Source organism: Prionailurus bengalensis, chromosome C1, assembly GCF_016509475.1.
Source record: "Prionailurus bengalensis isolate Pbe53 chromosome C1, Fcat_Pben_1.1_paternal_pri, whole genome shotgun sequence".
NCBI lineage: Eukaryota > Metazoa > Chordata > Mammalia > Carnivora > Felidae > Prionailurus > Prionailurus bengalensis.
In genome coordinates this window covers 9537872-9554261 of record NC_057345.1, presented here as the reverse complement: position 1 = coordinate 9554261, position 16390 = coordinate 9537872, and the positions used below count along the sequence as shown (strand labels likewise).

Genomic DNA, 16390 nt, shown 5'->3' with positions numbered 1-16390 from the left:
TCACGGGGAGACAGATATGGGGCACTTATAAAACAAGGCGGGGAGGGCTCCGGGAGCACAGGAGGAGTGGGGAGCTCTGCTTGGCTAGTTGGGGAAGGCATGACATCAGGTTTTGAACACATCAGAATACCTTGGGTATTTGCCACCTCTTGAATAGGAATCACAAAGAAGGAGCTGGCTGACAGTCTCTGAAGGTCTGTCCCTGTCACCTGCAACATTTTCCCTCAGGTTGCAAGAGGCCCCCTTCCTGGGGCAGGAGCAGGGTGAGCAGAGCAGCTGGGGAGTCTGGATGCCTGTGTTCTATTTCCAGCAGCTATCACTGACTCACCGTGTGACCTTGCTGAGGTCACAGCTATGTTTTCTTTGCCTGGGGAAAATCAGAGGTGGCAAAGTTTGCATTTCCCCAAGGCATAGGAGTCCTGGGACATTAGGGGCCCCTCCCTGTCCCCCACAAACCCCAACAGAGTCTTCTCCCACTGACATTAATGAAAAAGGCTTAGATTTAGATTTGAGGGACTTTGGGGGAACACTCAAAGCAAGAAGCAAAGAGTTCTGCCATAGCGAGACTTACGGCCACTTTTTAATGTAGCGTTCCTCTAAATACGCTTCAGATCACGTCCCCTCCTGGTATTTCCCCACGTGGGCCTTACATAGTCTGTGGAAGAGGAGAGGGAAATTATTTTCTCCCTGGTTTCACGATGAGGAAATCCAGGCCAGGAGGGGGTATTTCTCAACATTTTTCATTACCGGGAGCCCCTTTTGTTACGTTACCATCCTGCATCTCCGTTTTGCAAGCCCTTGCTAAGTAAATACTCTGCATTTATTAAGTAGGAATGCATCTCTGTTTTCATTCATCAAAGTCATCCATGAGTGCCAGTTTCTGCTCTGCACAAAAGAACTAGGGCTACCGTCAAGTTCATCACCAAGAATTCCAGCATTGGCTCCGGGTGACCTCTTCACAGGTAAAGGTCCAGTTCTCACCAGAGTTTTACAAAACTCTGAAAAGAGTTCACCATCAAGGGGCCCAAGGACCCCAGGTGAAGAAGTGCTTCCCCAGAGACATCAAGGGGCCCGTGAAAGTTTCTGTGGCTCGCGGTGGGGCCAGGACCGGGGCCAGGAGCCTGACTCCCAGGCCAGGCTTCCAGCAACCACACTACTTTGGTAGGAATGGCTGGCACACACTGAGACACACTCGCAAGGTGGCCGCCACCAAATGCAGGTGTCCCAAAGCAAGGACGCTGAGGGCTCAGCCCGGTGACAAACGGGTTCTCCTGGGGACTGCAGTGAGCAGCCGGAACGAAGCCTGAGACTGGAAAGGGGGAGGAGGTAACAGATCGGTGCAGGGTGTTCCCGGAGAGTTGCAACAGGGGGACTTGTCTATTCTGCCACCGGCCTGTGCTTTGTCTGACATTAAAATACTACCTCATTTATGCAGCCTGGGGTACTCTCACCCACTCTAGGAGGATTCGGATTATTTCTCCCTGCACCTGGCTCTTCAAGGGGATGATGCCAGAGCGGGGGTTGAACCCCTGCACCTGGGGATGATAAAGGCAAGCGGGGGACCCTGGGAAAGCAGGGGCACAGAGGATTCGGGAGGTCTGGAATGGTGGCCTGGAGTACAAGCAGAGAAAAGAGCTGCAGGGCCCCAAGAGCTGTTCCCTGGAACTCTTATCCATGACCGCTCCCCACCCCCCACCCCCACCCGCCACCACACCCTGGTCTTCTGCAAACACTTGTCATCTGTTGAGCTGGTGGCTCAGCCCCAGAGGCTCAGGTTTTTGATCCATCGGAAGGCATCAAGACTGCATGTACCTTTGGAAAAAGGCTGAGGCTTAGCTCTTACGGTTTTAGAATCTGAGCCTCCACCAGTCTGTGTTGGGCCAGGGACCAGGGCAGGGTCTCCGGGGGCCTGTTGCCCAACAGCTGTTCCCTGGGTTATTTTGGTTCAGTGGGAGCTTATCAATTCCAGCGTATTTGGATCAAGAGAGCCAACAGCAAGACAATCTCCGGCTGGTTCTGTGGGGACATCTCCAACATTTCTGAAATGAGCGGGGGTGGGGAAAAGAGTTTGCTGGGGGAGTAGTTTCCCCAGGAGGGAAATCTCCTGCCAGTATCATACCTATCACCTTCTCCAATTTTATGCGGGGTCCAGACAGGCGGAGGCACTGGAACTGAGGCCACACCCCTGGGGAGCCAGGTCTCTGACCCCAGACCACAGTGCCTCTCCGCTAGGCCTCGGGCAGACCAGCAGCCAGGTCGGATCGTGCCAAGGGGGATTCCGGTTCCCGACAAGCTCCGGCCAGCATGGAAAGCGCTGACTGGCCCTGGCTTCCTTTTGGGCCACAGCGAGGGGGGGAGGGGGGTGGGGCAGGCAGCTGCCCGCCTCACTGACCCCGAGTGCCTCCCTGAGATGGGTCGAGTGCGGGTGGGCGGAGTGAGGCAGGAAAACGAGCCACTCTGGAGCCCCGCCCAACCCTAGGTCAGCAGCTCCTGGCTTGGCCCCCCAGAGCCCGCGGGGACTGCCCCCGGGGCGCAGAGCCAGAGGGACCCAGGCCGCTTTCCCTTTGGCAACCGGCCTGGCGCCCGGGGAGCGCGCTTAGGCACCAGGCGGGCGCACGCCCCCACACGCCCTCTGGAAATCGCCGGGGTGGGGGGCGCTCCGTAACCGAACTTAGTCGTCGAGCGCGCTCCTGGCAAGTCCCAGCGACAGGTCTTATTGCCGGGTCTCAGAAAACAAGCGGCCCCGGGTGGGGCCGCTTCGGCGAAGTCCCCTCGGCAACCTCTATCGCTCCCGCCTCTCCCTGGGATTTTCCAGCGGGTTAATTTCCTGTCCGGGTAAGTCCTTCGCGAGTGCTCGCCCCTCCCTCCCCGACTCTCCCCTGTGCGTCCCCGCCGCCCCGGACTCCCCCAGTCCGTCCGCGTCGCGCTCGGTCGCCCCCGCGCGCCCGGGCGCACGCCCTCCCCGCCCCGGCCGCCCTCCAGCTCCCAGCGCCCGGCCGCCCGGGGCCCCGCGCACCGCCCCGCGCCGGGAGGGCTCGCCCCGAGAGCCACGTCCGCGTAGCCGCGGCTCGCGCGGGTCCCCCCCGGCCATGCGCCCCCGCGCCGTCCCCCGCGCCCCCTCCGGCGCCCCCGCCGCCGCCGCCGCCGCCGCCGCGCTGGGCGTCCGCAGCCTCCTCCTGCTGCTACTGCTCCGGCCCGGGCACGCGTGCCCCGCGGGCTGCGCCTGCACCGACCCGCACACCGTGGACTGCCGCGACCGCGGGCTGCCCAGCGTGCCCGACCCTTTCCCCCTGGACGTGCGCAAGCTGCTGGTGGCCGGCAACCGCATCCAGCACATCCCCGAGGACTTCTTCATTTTCTACGGCGACCTGGTCTACCTGGACTTCAGGAACAACTCGCTGCGCTCGCTGGAGGAGGGCACGTTCAGCGGCTCGGCCAAGCTGGCCTTCCTCGACCTCAGCTACAACAACCTGACCCAGCTGGGCGCCGGCGCCTTCCGCTCGGCCGGGAGGCTGGTCAAGCTGAGCCTGGCCAACAACAACCTGACGGGCGTGCACGAGGCCGCCTTCGAGACGCTGGAGTCGCTGCAGGTGCTGGAGCTCAACGACAACAACCTGCGCAGCCTCAACGTGGCCACCCTGGCCGCGCTGCCCGCGCTGCGCACCCTGCGTCTGGACGGCAACCCCTGGCTCTGTGACTGCGACTTCGCCCACCTCTTCTCCTGGATCCAGGAGAACGCGTCCAAGCTGCCCAAAGGTGAGCCTGCAGGCGGGACCGTACCCTGGGCTGGGGGTGACGGGGAGGGAGCAGGCGGCCTCGGTCCGGCCCGGACGAGGCGGGACTGGGTGCTTCAGAGCAACTGCCCCAGGAGTGTGGCGCAGGCAGGTTCCCAGCCTGAACGTTGCCCGGAGGTCTGCCGGGGACAGCGGGTGGGCCAGCTCGCATCTGGACTCTCTGGGGTTTCTGGGCCCGGATGCTTCTACACCTGTTTCTCCAACAACTCACTTTCCAAAGTTAGGGACCTACCATCCCTCTGTTACCCACGTCCGAGATGGACGCATCGGGCTTTGGGTCCTAGTCCTGGTGGGTACAGATTATTTAGGGGCCCCTCCTAAGGGCAAGACGCCCTCCCGTGTGGGAAAGAGCTGAGTGCCGTCTTCGCCACGCTGAACGTGGAAGGATCCAGCCAATTCTGAGGGCTCTCCGGCAGCCTCCAGAGCCTGAGCAGGTCTGTTTCTCAGCTCTGGTGTCTGAGAGGGATGAGAGGTCTTTCTGGTGAGGAGTGATGGCAGCCTGCTTAACAGCCAGTGATGCAGTAAAGATTTGCAGTTCTGGGGCTTTGCAGCCCAGATGTGAAATAGCGGAATAAAAACCTTGCAGGCCGGTGCCCCCTTTCCTTTCCTGGCGTGCTTTTCCAGTGGCGACATGGGCATACGGACCCCTCTGGCAGATGGGGACACAGCGGGCACAGAAGTTAAGGGGCCCTGAAGCGAGGCAGAGCTGAGAAGAGGGGACCCCGGCATCCACAGAGATGAGCCCCAGGATGGGGAGCAGGCAGAATGTCCCTACCCTCAGTGGATTCCAGTGTTCCACTGGCGAGCATGTAAGCATCAGTCCTAGCAGTGACCTTGCGAAGCCTCCCACCTTGCCCCCAAGGCTTTGGCACAGTGGGACCCAGAGCTGTAAGTCACACGTTAGAATAGGTGACATAGATGCGGGTTTCGCTTTGGTGTATCTTTTTTCCATTTCTTGCGATTTCAAGGACGTTGCTCGTCTATGCCCTGAATTCCTGTGATCCCTTATTCACTCCAGACTTTCCTAAGCACGGCCCCCAGGCGTCGGGGGCAATCACTCCCCTGCAGACGCAGGCCCCTGAGCTGGCGTTTTCAGCCCAGGCCGGCTCTGCCACGTGAGCAAGTCCTAAGCAGATCTGACCTGCCTTCACTCAGCTGCCTGGTTCTCCGCACCTCCCCACCTCCGGGAGACCGGAATGTCCAGATAAAAACGTCATTGTGGGATGGCGGTACGCACTGGTTCTCACCGCTGCTGCCTTTGCTTTTGGGTGGAGTTGGCCTCCCTGAGCCCTGTTAGTAGTTGAGTTGGCATCATTGGTTCCACTTGCAGGAGGGCAAGGTGTTATAGAGTTGGAGGCTCTAGATTTCAGTCTCACTTCTGCCACGGATGGCTGTGACCTCGCACAGGGCTCGTACCCTGTCTGGGTTTCAGACTCCTCATCTCTAAAGGGCTTTGCCTGGGGGCCACCTGGGTGGCTCGGTCGGTTGAGTGTTCGACTTCGGCTCAGGTCATGATCTCGCAGTTCGTGGGTTTGAGCCTCGCGTCGGGCTCTGTGCTGACAGCTCGGAGCCTGGAGCCTGCTTCAGATTCTGTGTCTCCCTCTCTCTCTCCTCCCTTCCCCTGCTCATGCTCTCATTCTCTGTGTCTCTCAAAAAATAAGTAAACATTGAAAGAAAGAAAGAAAGAAAGAAAGAAAGAAAGAAAGAAAGAGCTTTGATTGACCCCTGAGGTGTCGACAGAACCCTGGATGTAGAGTCAGAAGACACAGGTTTGAGTCCCGGTGTAAAACACCGGGTGAGTCTGGCCAGGTCCCTTAACTTTTTTGAGCCCTGTCTTCCTCCCATGTGAAATTGGGACACGGATAACGCAGGGTGGCCCATCTGACCGCGTGGTCGTCCGGATCAAAACCGGATAATGTGGGCGAAAGTAGAGAGCAGTGAGACAGCAAGGTGCTATTCCTCCCAGGGTCTGTGATAGAGGGAAGAAAAGGGACACCAGATGGGGATGTGTGGCCGGGGGAAAGGATGGACAGGTTCAGAGCAAGGAGCAGAGTCCGGGCCCTGGCTGACGGTCGGTCTGGTTCAGCGGGGAGAGGACAGAGGCAGCGAGGAGGGAGCGCGTGGTCTCCATGGGGGCTGCCGTGAGCGTGGCCAGAGCGGCGTCCCGAGAACCGCGAACCACAGCGGGGTGCGTGGCGAGGGAACTAGCCCGGGGCCTCGACGCAAGAGAGCTGAGTTCCGATTTTGACTCACGTTTCTCTCTGAGCCTCAGTTTCCCTTGCCTCTGCCCTCAGAATGCAGTAAGAGTGTCCCCCGCGTCGTTTGCAGTGAGGTTTGAAGAAGGTCGGTTCTGGCGAGGGCGCAGCGGTGCTTAGCACAGCAAGGGTGCTCTCTGGAAGCCAGCCGCCCCGTCCCTCCTCCTCCCGCCTTGCGTCTTCGCAGAGGCTCAGGGCAGCGTGGCTGAGGAACCAGACTGGGCCCAAATGCTGCCTCGACTTCTTGCTAGTTGGGTGGCCTTGGTTTCCTCCTCTGTGAAATGGACATGATGCCTAGCACCCACCTCCTGGGGTTATTGGGAGGATTAAAGAGGTTTGGTTTATGAAACACCAAGAACAGTGCCCGGCACCCAGCAATCCTGTGGAAGTGTTAGTGCTGTTGTTATTATCCTGTTTTAACAGGAAGGCCCGGAGAGGTGAGGGCACCGAGAATTAACAACAGCTGGGGGGGGCACACGGGGACCTCAAGGCTTCCAGCCCCCTGCCACGATGTGGCCACCCACTTCCTGCCGAGGAAAATCGGGCTTCGTGGAGTCAGTCCAAGCTGCAGGGTTTTCTAGACAAGTGCCCTGCCTCCCCCAGGGGGAGGGGGTTCAAAGGCAGGAGCAAAGGGATCCTGTCCTCATTGCCTTTTCCTCGCCTCCCTGTCCCCTCCCCCAGAGAAGCAGAAAGGAGCAGAGCAAGTGACCTTGACAGGCTCAGACATTTACAAAAATACATTCATCCGCCAGGCGAACCTCTCGTGCGGCCGCTGTGCTGATGGGAGAGCTCCTCTCACAGACCACACCACAGCCGGGAGGAAGGGACATGTTGGGGATGACGGGTCCCCTCCATCCAGGCTCCTCTGGGGCTTAGGGCTGGGGCTGGGACCTTAGGAGGGACTGCCGGGCTGGGGCTGGGTCTGAAGGAAGAGGAGACCGAATGCCTGCTGGAATGCCCATCAGCCAACTTAGCAACAAAACAAACAAAGCTGACAAACCTAAACAAACAACCAAGGGACACCTCCCCCAGGATGCCTAATTAACTCTGAACTTCAGATAAATAATGCATAATATTTTAGTATAAGTATGCCTCACGCAGCCCCTGGGATATACTTACACACAAAGTTATTTGTTGTTTTCTGAAATTCAGCATAACTGAGCCACCCTGGCTCGACGTAACTGGCCTGACCTTGCGGTGTACGTCACTTTGTAGTTTACGAGTGCCACCCCCTTTAATACAACTGGGCCCAGCAGGTGCCTTTGCCCACAGTTTACCCAACAAGATGCAAAGAGGCGGTTTGTGGTCATGTGGTTAGTGGCTGAGATGAGTTTGTACTCAGGAGTGCCTGACCCTACACCTCATTCTTTCTGGTGGGCAGCGATCAGGGAGGAGGGCGAGAATATCCCCAACCCCCTCCCCCTAACCCCCCCCCCGTCTCTGATTGCCCTGGGTGACAGCTGGCGGACCTTCCAGCCCCAGATCCCGCACCTGGTCTGGTGAGACAGTGGGTTCCGGGCAGGTTGGGACAGTGTGTTGCCAAGGGGACAGTGACCATCCCTATTTAGGTAGAAAGGACTCTAGACCTGGAAGCAAGAGTCCTCAGCAACCACTCAGGCCAGCCACGGGGTAGAGAGGGAGAGGGTGGGAGTGTCTGGAAAGAGGGAGCAGCAAGGTAACACCCTTGAGCTCTAAAGCTTCGTGCTGGCCCAGCACCTGGTCTCTTTAGCAGCCCAGTGAGATGGATTGGGAATGAAGACACAAGGGAGCTCGGTTGAAAAGGAGATTCTTGGGCCCCCAGGCCTACTGAGTAGGCCGCTGCAGGTAGGGGCCCAAGGTCTGCATTTTTAACCCCCTGCCCTGGGCCTTTCAGTATACACGGAGGCCCCTGCAGGTAGGAGGAGCCCTGGAGGGCCTCTGCATCTCTAGAAACCCAAGGTCTTGTCTTGGGTCAGTAAGCAGCTCATTAGCTATGTGCCAGTATCTCAGATTTTTCCTTTGTGAACAAAGGAGTGGGTAGGCGGACTTTAAGGCTCCTTCCAACTCTAAAATTCGATGGTTTCAAGGAAGGGGGATCTTGTCCTCATTAAGGATCAGGAAGTTGAGGTGAGGGGAGGCCAGGTCCCTCTAGAGAGTCCTCTGCTGGAATCTAGGGGGCCGTGGTCTCTGTGTCGTAGTGTGGGGGCAGAGCACTCAGGACTCGGCGCTCCCAGGACGCCTCACCTGTCCCCAGCCTAGATCTGGGAGCCACAGGGAGGAAAGGCTGCTGGGTTTGAGAAACCCTAGGGACAGGCAAGGGGCTGTGTCTGTGCTCCACTTCGGAGGTGCATGGAGCCCGCGGACTGTCCACAACCCTCACCACGCCCCAGAGTGCCTCAAGGGCACATGCGGGTCCCAGGTGGAGGCCAAATTGCCTAGACATCTTCTTTCACCGTCTCTAACCACGGTGCACGTGGCCAGCAGGTCACAGCCCCCGGTCCCAGCGAAGAGATCTGAGGTTATCTTGTACCCCAAGGCCTTGACACAGGCAGCTATAGGGAGGAAAGGAAGGGCTGGGGGTGGGAAGGGGGACAGGGGGGCCACAGGTCATGCTTTGGGTCTGTAACCCTGGTCCCCTGCGTGGGCAGCCTCCTAGAGAAGGTCCACTATAGTGCCTGGAGTATCCAAGCGTTTGGGGGGCTCAGCTCCTGGGGGTCCCCGAGCCCTCTCTAGGAAGGGGTGTTGTGACAGGCAAGGTCCTGGACGAGTGACATGACTAACCCCTCCTTCCAGCCCCGACTCACTGCTCGCTGGGGGAGCTGCCCCCACTTGCCGGTAACCTACTTCCTTTTCTCATGTCAGACATAATGAGGGCCTGCCTTGGTCAGACGAGTGGGGACGTCTTGTCATACTGACAAAGTAAACAGTGTTTCAGCGAAAGGGACGACAACTGACGCTTTGCTGGAGGTAATTCGGGGCTGCAGGTGACTCCAAGGTGACTCTATTTCTTTTTCTTTAGAAATAAAAGCAGTTTGATTTTCCCAATTATAATATAACAGCCTCCTTGTATACGTGGGGAATATAGATGAGTATCGTGAAGGAAATAGAAACCACCCGAAATCCCACCACTACTAAAGTTTTGCTGTATTTTATTCCGGTCGTATTCTTATGCACATACATAGTTTTTTTTTTTGTTTGTTTAAAAAAAATTTTTTTTTAACGTTTATTTATTTTTGAGACAGAGACAGAGCATGAACGGGGGAGGGTCAGAGAGAGAGGGAGACACAGAATCGGAAACAGGCTCCAGGCTCTGAGCCATCAGCCCAGAGCCTGACGCGGGGCTCGAACTCATGGACCGCGAGATCGTGACCTGGCTGAAGTCGGACGCTTAACCGACTGAGCCACCCAGGTGCCCCGCACACATACATAGTTTTAAACTAATTGCTGTGGTATTATAGATCTTATTACTGATGTTTTTTTTCTCTTATTGGGTTGTGAGAGTTTCCTGTCATGACAGTACTTTGACAATGTAACCTGGGGCACGTGGGTGGCTCGGTTAAGCGTCTGAATTCAGCTCAGGTCATGATCTCACGGTTCGTGAGTTCAAGCCCCGCATCCGGCTCTGTGCTGACAGCTCAGAGCCTACCCACTTCAGATCCTCTCTCTCTGCCCCTCCCCGCTCACGTTCTGCCTCTCAAAACTAAATAAACGTGAAAAAAAAAAGATTTAGAAGATGTAACTTTGTTTTTAAGTTTATTTATTTTGATAGAGAAAGAGACAGAGAGAGAGAGAGAGAAAGTGCACACAAGCTGGGGAGGGGCAGAGAGAGAGGATCCCAAGCAGGCCCTGCCCTGTCAGCACAGAGCCCGATGCGGGGCTTGAACTCACAAACCATGAGATCATGACCGGAGCCAAAACCAAGGGTCGGACGTTTAACTGACTGAACCACCCAGGTGCCCCAAAAATGTAACCTTTAATGGCCACAGAATACGTCATTTTATGGATCTATTCGTTGAACCTGTCTCCTGTTGTTAGAAATGTGATTTATTTCTTTTTATCTTTTTTTTTTTTTTTGGTATATAAACAGTGCTGATCTAAACATCCCACACATGTAAAGCTTGTGGATGCTTCTTGGTATTTCATTTCTTCGGTGCAAATTCTTTGAAGCGGAAATGCAGGGTGAAAGTCTGTGGTTGTTTTAACCACACGTGTTTTGGTTAAACCATACGTTTTTGGTCTGGATACGTTTTTTGCCTAATGGCACCCTAGGGAGGTGGCACCATTGGCAGGCAGGGAAGACCTGTCTTGCCACGTCTTTCCCAGCGTGATGTGTTATTATTTTTAAACCTGTTTCCCAGCAGACAAAACAGGGACATCTTCTTTCTTTAATCTGCCCATTCGAGCGGATGTTTTGGGTATGTTTATACACCTGAGAACCACGTTCCTGGCGGAGGTTGACTGAGATCTTCTTCCCTTTAGGCAGGTGGTCTCCCTTGTGCCTTTGACGGGTCTGTGCATGTCCTGTGACCAGCGGGTGTATTCTTAACTCATCTCTTATTTAGAGTAGAGTCACGGGGTGACACCTCTCCCGTCACCACCGGCATCCAGGGCCGAGCGTCAGCTTTCACGGGCACCAGGGTCTGCAGTCCCGGTGGAGAGTGAGCCGAAAACGTGACACAAGGCCACCTCGCCCTGTCTTGTTGGCTCCCAGGAGAGCCCGGCCGAGGCCTGCCGCTTCGTCCCAAACACGGGATCTCTCTGGAAATGTCACATTGGTTGTGCCGTTCTGTCAGTTAACTCAAAGGGCAGCCTCATCGCTGGGCAACGTAGGACGGCGGACCTACCTTCCTGTCCAACTAGGGCAGCCCTGGGGGACACAGTTGGGGATTTTTTTTTCGGAGAGGCCCCGATTGCCGTTAGCTGGCTGCCAGCTGACTCACATACCCAAAGAGTGAGCCTTCCAGCCAGTGGCCCGTCCAGTTTCCGCTATCCCAGAATCTCGTGGTGTTGGATGTGGTGTGGAAGGGAGGGCTTGGCAGGCCTCGTCACCTTCGGGCTGGCTGTGTCAGTGATAGCACAGCAGGACCTCCACGGACCTATGTGAGTTGTCGTGAGGACCCGAAAGGGACGCAATTTGCAGAATAGCACGTTTGTCCTGAACGTGGGCGTTACAGGCCCACCGCAGGGTGCATGACCCAGGTCCTGGGGAGCTGTCCTGGGCTCCTGCCCTCAGGGCTCTGCCGCAGCCGTCACAGGTCCCCGATCCTACCCTCCCGCCCTCCCTCCCCTCCCCCACCTTTACTTCTTTATGTCTCTGGTTCCTACTTAGCCTCGCAGCCTCCAGCCCTCTGGCCCCCGAGGCTGGGTTGGGAGCCTTTCCTGTGTGACCTCATTGGATCCTGTACTGTCTCTGTGACCACTGCTTGAGACTGCCAGGTCACAGGAGTGGCCTGTTCGGAGGACACGAGATACGTCTTTTTCCTCCTTGAACCCTCAGAGGCTGGTACAGGATGTGGCATGTTTGGACGATGGCTTCCCCTGTGCTTAGAACAAGCCAGCTCCCTCCCATGCCCCAGAAGACCTACCCCCACCCACTCCCCCATCCCTGCCCACCCCACCCCAGCCACACCGACCCCCAGCTGTCCCTGGAACACACCAAGTGTCACTGTCCAACCGGGACCCTGAACTTACTGCTGTGTCTCCCGCTAGGACATTTCCTCCTCAGATGGCTGTATCTCCCTCACCTTCAGGTCCCCAGGCAGACGCCCCCGCCTCCGAGACCTCCCCTGTCCCCCCTGCCTAGGTAGTCCCGCACCACCCCCAGCCCAGCTCTGTTGCGTTTATGTCAGAGCACCCACGAGGTCCACGCTACCTTGTCCACGAGATATCTCGTGTCCCTGCAGACACACGAGCTCCCAGAGAACAGCATGCTCGCTGCTGTGTCCCCAGCACCTGGGGCCACGCCCAGCGCAGAAGGGGCTCGGTGGGGCCGTGGCATATGCGAGCAGACGCACCCAAGGCCTCTGTCACAGAGATCACTGGCCTTGGCTTCTGTCCTCAGCACATAGCCCTCTCCGACTGTGGTCGGCAAAGGCTATCCAGAGCATCTTTCAGCAAAGGCAGAGGCCTGGAAGGGAGGTTCTGCGGGTTCGTGTACCAGATCTGTGTGATCCCGGTCAGACCCCATCGGCCCCTGAGCTTCGGGCTCTCCACTGTGAAGGAGGAGGGGGGTGCAGCTGTGCCCGCCTCTCTGCTGGGGCACCGCTGGCAGGACGAAGGGGCGGCCATCTGGGGGTCCTGGGGCGACTAGTGCCCTGGTATTCTCTGCTGTGCAAGGTGCAGGTGAGCGGCCGGTGGACAGAGTTTGTGTCACCAAGGCCATTGGTCTCAGCTGAACCGGAAGCCGATTCCATCTGGAGCAAACAGAAGGGGTTCTGGTGAGGATGTGGGGTGTCACCGGCAAGCCTGGGTCCCAGGCCGTCGGGCCCCAGGAAGTGCTGTGGCTGAGACCTGGGAGGCCACAGGGAGCACAGGGCCTCTGTCCCGCTCATGTCTGCCTCCCACACTTCCTTATTCTCCCCTCCACGTGCTGACAGGCTCTCTCTACTTCCTCACCCACGTGGCAAAAGCAGACCGCTCCATTCAAGAGGCCAGCGGGGGGCGGGAGAGACTGTGCTCTGTTGGTCCCGATTTCCAGGTCCCCGTAGGAGGCTGTGTCTGGCTCCATTTGGGAGCTGTCCCTCTCAGTCCAGTCGGCTGGGGGTACAGCCGCGGTGACATTGTACCCAGGGGCTGCCAGGGCGTGGGGGGCTGGGCAGCCACCATGAGGCATCTGTGACCATGGCCGTGCTTCCACTTAACTGTCTGATGGCAGATAAATCCCCTGATGCTCTGGGTCCCAGTGTCCCCTCGGTCAAATACAGGTGATGGCATCTGCCCTTTGACCTCGAGTGACATCATATGAAGAAGCTCAAAGTGCAATTTCCTTCACCACCACACATAGGAGCTATTTTTTTTTCTCTTTATGCAGATCATAGAAATGCTGATGCACAGACCAGATATGCACACAGCCTTACAAATCCCACTGGGTTTCAGCATGGCTGGTCAAATCCCAAGTGTCTGGTGACCCACGCAGGTGGACACTGTGTTTTTACAGCACATCCTCCCGGTGGCTCTCAGCCTGGCCTGTCCGCTTCAGAGGCTGCAGAGCGAAGAGCCCCTGGTGCCCCATGACCCCCATCCTCTGGGCTGGTCGTGGCATAAATGCCAAGGGCAAGGGTCAGGACCTTGAGGGAGCATCAGACCCCTCGGGATTAAAGGGAAGATCCTTAGAGGTGAACCCAAACCAAAGAGGCAGGAATTAGGGTCCCGGTCCTGGCTGCATCTGTAGCTGTCAGTGGGACCCTAGATCGCCTCAGAGGCCCCTCGGGGTAGCAGGTGGGAGTCACTGGAGAAGGTGGGGCCGGAGCAGAACCAGAGAACCCGTGCATGAAAGATAATTTAGAGCACCCACTGGAACTCCCCAAACAAGCTGGTGGCTGTGTTCCTCCAACTGACTTCCAGTCTTTGGCCCCCGGGCTAGATGGCAGTGAGGACTCCTTCTTGCTCTGATTCTGGCTGATTCTGTTCCCTCCTGAGTCAGCCTCCTCCAGGTCACAGGATGAGGGGTCCAAAGGGACCCCAGCTCCTAGCAAGAATCTCTGGGATGGGTTCCCTTGCCACAGGTCCTACCCGCCAGCAGCTGTCTTTTAAATAAGGAGGTACAAGAGTATTTTCCCCTCTTCTCCCTCTCGATATCAAGAAAAGACCCCCCAAAGTTAGGGGCGCTTGGGTGCTGCGGTCGGTTAAGTGTCTGACTCTTGATTTCAGCTCAGGTCACGATCTCACGGTTTATGAGTTCGAACCCCGTGTCGGGCTCTGCATTGACAGTGCAAAGCGTGCTTGGGATTCTCTGTCTCTGGCTCTCTCTCTCTCTCTGCTCCCCCCCCCCCCCCACTTGTGCTCTCTCTCCCAAAAATAAACAAATAAAAATTTTTAAAAATACGCCCCCCTCCAAGTTATCAGGATAGCCTTGCTTTTTCACAAGATGCCAACGAGACAATATCTGTTTTTAAACACAACCACCACAAATGATTGTCTGCATCAGAAATGAAAGTTGCCCACGGTCACGCTGAGGGGCTGGGAGCTTAGAGCCGAGGTCAGGACATCCTGCCCCCAATGCCACCCCCTTGACTTGGGCAGGTCGCTAACTCTTCTGGGCTTTGGTTTCTTCATCTGTCCTTCCACCCTCCCCCCGCCCCGGGTCATCAGGGAAATACTGACATGAAAAAGCTTTAGAAGAAAATTGGGGAGCATTTGCGAAAGAGAAGGGCCATTGTCAACACAGTATAATGACAAGACAATGGTTTCTAGGTCTTCAGCCCCCTAGACAGAACCACAGAACAGCGACCAGCGGCCAATGCTCTGTACCCCCTTGATGGGACACAGGAGAGAGGGCGGACGTTCCAGGTCACAGAAACTGCTGGATGATGGAAAAGCCTCAGCTCTAATGTTCGTTGGTGGGGACGGGAGCAGAGGGAGGGGGTGGTGTGGAGAGAAAAGATTGCCCAGCCAGTGCAGGGGCGGGGAGGCTGGGGAAGCTTGTGGGGAGCCCCCGGGGAGGCCGGGACAAAGAACCAGGTCCCACGGGAAAATGAGTGGAAAAGGGAGGCAGCCAAGTGCCACTGGTGATTTTTCTCTGGGTGAAAGAGTTGTTTTGTTTTATTTTAAGAAATAATTAATAGACTTTTTTAGAGCAGTTACAGGTTTATGGAAAATAAAGCAGATGATACAGAGAGTTCCCATAAACCCCCTCCGGCTCAGTTCCCTATTACTGACACCTTGCATTAGTCTGGCCCATTTGTCACAATAGAGGAACTGATGATACTATTACATTATTATTAACTAAAGTCCATAGCTTACACCAGGTTCACTCTTTGTGATGTACATCCTATGGGTTTGGACAAATGGATAATGTCATGTACCCACCATCGTGGTATCACACAGGGAATTTCACTGTCCTAAAAACGTCCTGTGCTGCACGGATTTATTCCTCTCCCCTCCCTCCGGAACCCCTGTCTGGGAAACACTATTTTTTTGTTTTTTTTGTTTTTTTACTGTCTCTATCATCTGGCCTTTTCCAGAATGTCATAGAGTTTTTAATTTATTCCTTTTCCTCTGTGTGCTTTTCCATGTTGGTGCAGTGGGGAAGTATTATGTTCCCCCTCCCCCACCTTACCTTTATTTTTAATACAGCACGTGACAGATAGGTGCACACATCTGCGTTAGCCGCAGCTCTCCTGCCTCGCCAGGTTATCCCTTTATCCTGTCTGGTAAGGCCGCCCCGTCCCCCTGGCAGAGCCCTGGCTACCTCACTGCCCCTTGCTGACTTCCGGAGGCCAGTCCACACCTTTGTAAACAGCTCCTCGGTTAGATTCCCGTCCAATAACCCATGCGGGTGGGCCATACTCGCCTGCTGGGACCCTGACTTGAGGAGGTCTTGCAGATTCTTCCGCAAGGAATGGAAAGAGAAAGAGAATGCTGTGGGCTAAATTATGTTTCCCCAAAATCAGGTGTGCAAGTCCTGACCCTCAGTAACTCAGACTATGACTTTATTTGGAGATAGGGTCGGAAGCAGGCTCCAAGCTGTCGGCACAGAGCCTGACGCGGGGCTCGAACTCACACACCATGAGATCATGACCTGAGCCGAAGTTGGACGCTTAACCCACGGAGCCACCCAGGTGCCCTGAGATGGGGTTGTTTTAAATGTCGCTGGGATTTGTTTTAATTAGGCCTGGTAAGACCTGCAGACACAGAAATGACCGTCACGAAGGAGGACGCTTAGCACTCACAGATCTCTACAAAGAGGAAGTGTGGATGCCATGCAGGACTGCCCTGGGAGGCACCAGGGATGGTCGGGGGGCAGAGGGGGTAACGGGAAGGTGTAGGCAAGAATCTTTAGTGTGTTTTTTGCAGGAGGAAGGGGCAGGGTAGACGGGGTGGCAGGTTTGGGGTTGGCTTGTTTGAAGAATTGGGGCAGGCTGGGCGCTTTAGGGGTGGTCCCCAGTCATCAGGTCCCTGGCCCTGGCGTCATCCAGGGCCCAAGACAGTGTTCCAGACCACAAGAGTCTGACAGGAAAAGGTGGGTGGGGGTGTGGACCAGTCAGTGTGCATATCAAAGGTGTGCTGTTGAGCTGGTTGTTGACTTTCTGTCTCTAGGAATTGGCTAACCCTTGGAGGGGCCGTCGCTCCCCAGGCAGCAAGGCCCTAAGATGTCAGAAACGTGATTAATCCAAGGGTCATTGAAGATGTATCTAGTCAGGG

General features: G+C 56.3%; 1 protein-coding gene across 1 annotated transcript in view; it reads left to right on the top strand.

Annotated features, from left to right (window-relative positions):
• The first annotated feature begins 1759 nt into the window (after positions 1–1759).
• The window catches only part of LRRC38 (leucine rich repeat containing 38), a 36687-nt gene continuing 22056 nt past the window's right edge, over positions 1760–16390 (top strand). Inside the window, exon 1 of the mRNA XM_043573795.1 lies at positions 1760–3756. Within this exon, the coding sequence (XP_043429730.1) occupies positions 3090–3756 (667 nt within the window). The 5' untranslated portion in view covers positions 1760–3089. The remainder of the gene's footprint in view (positions 3757–16390) is intronic.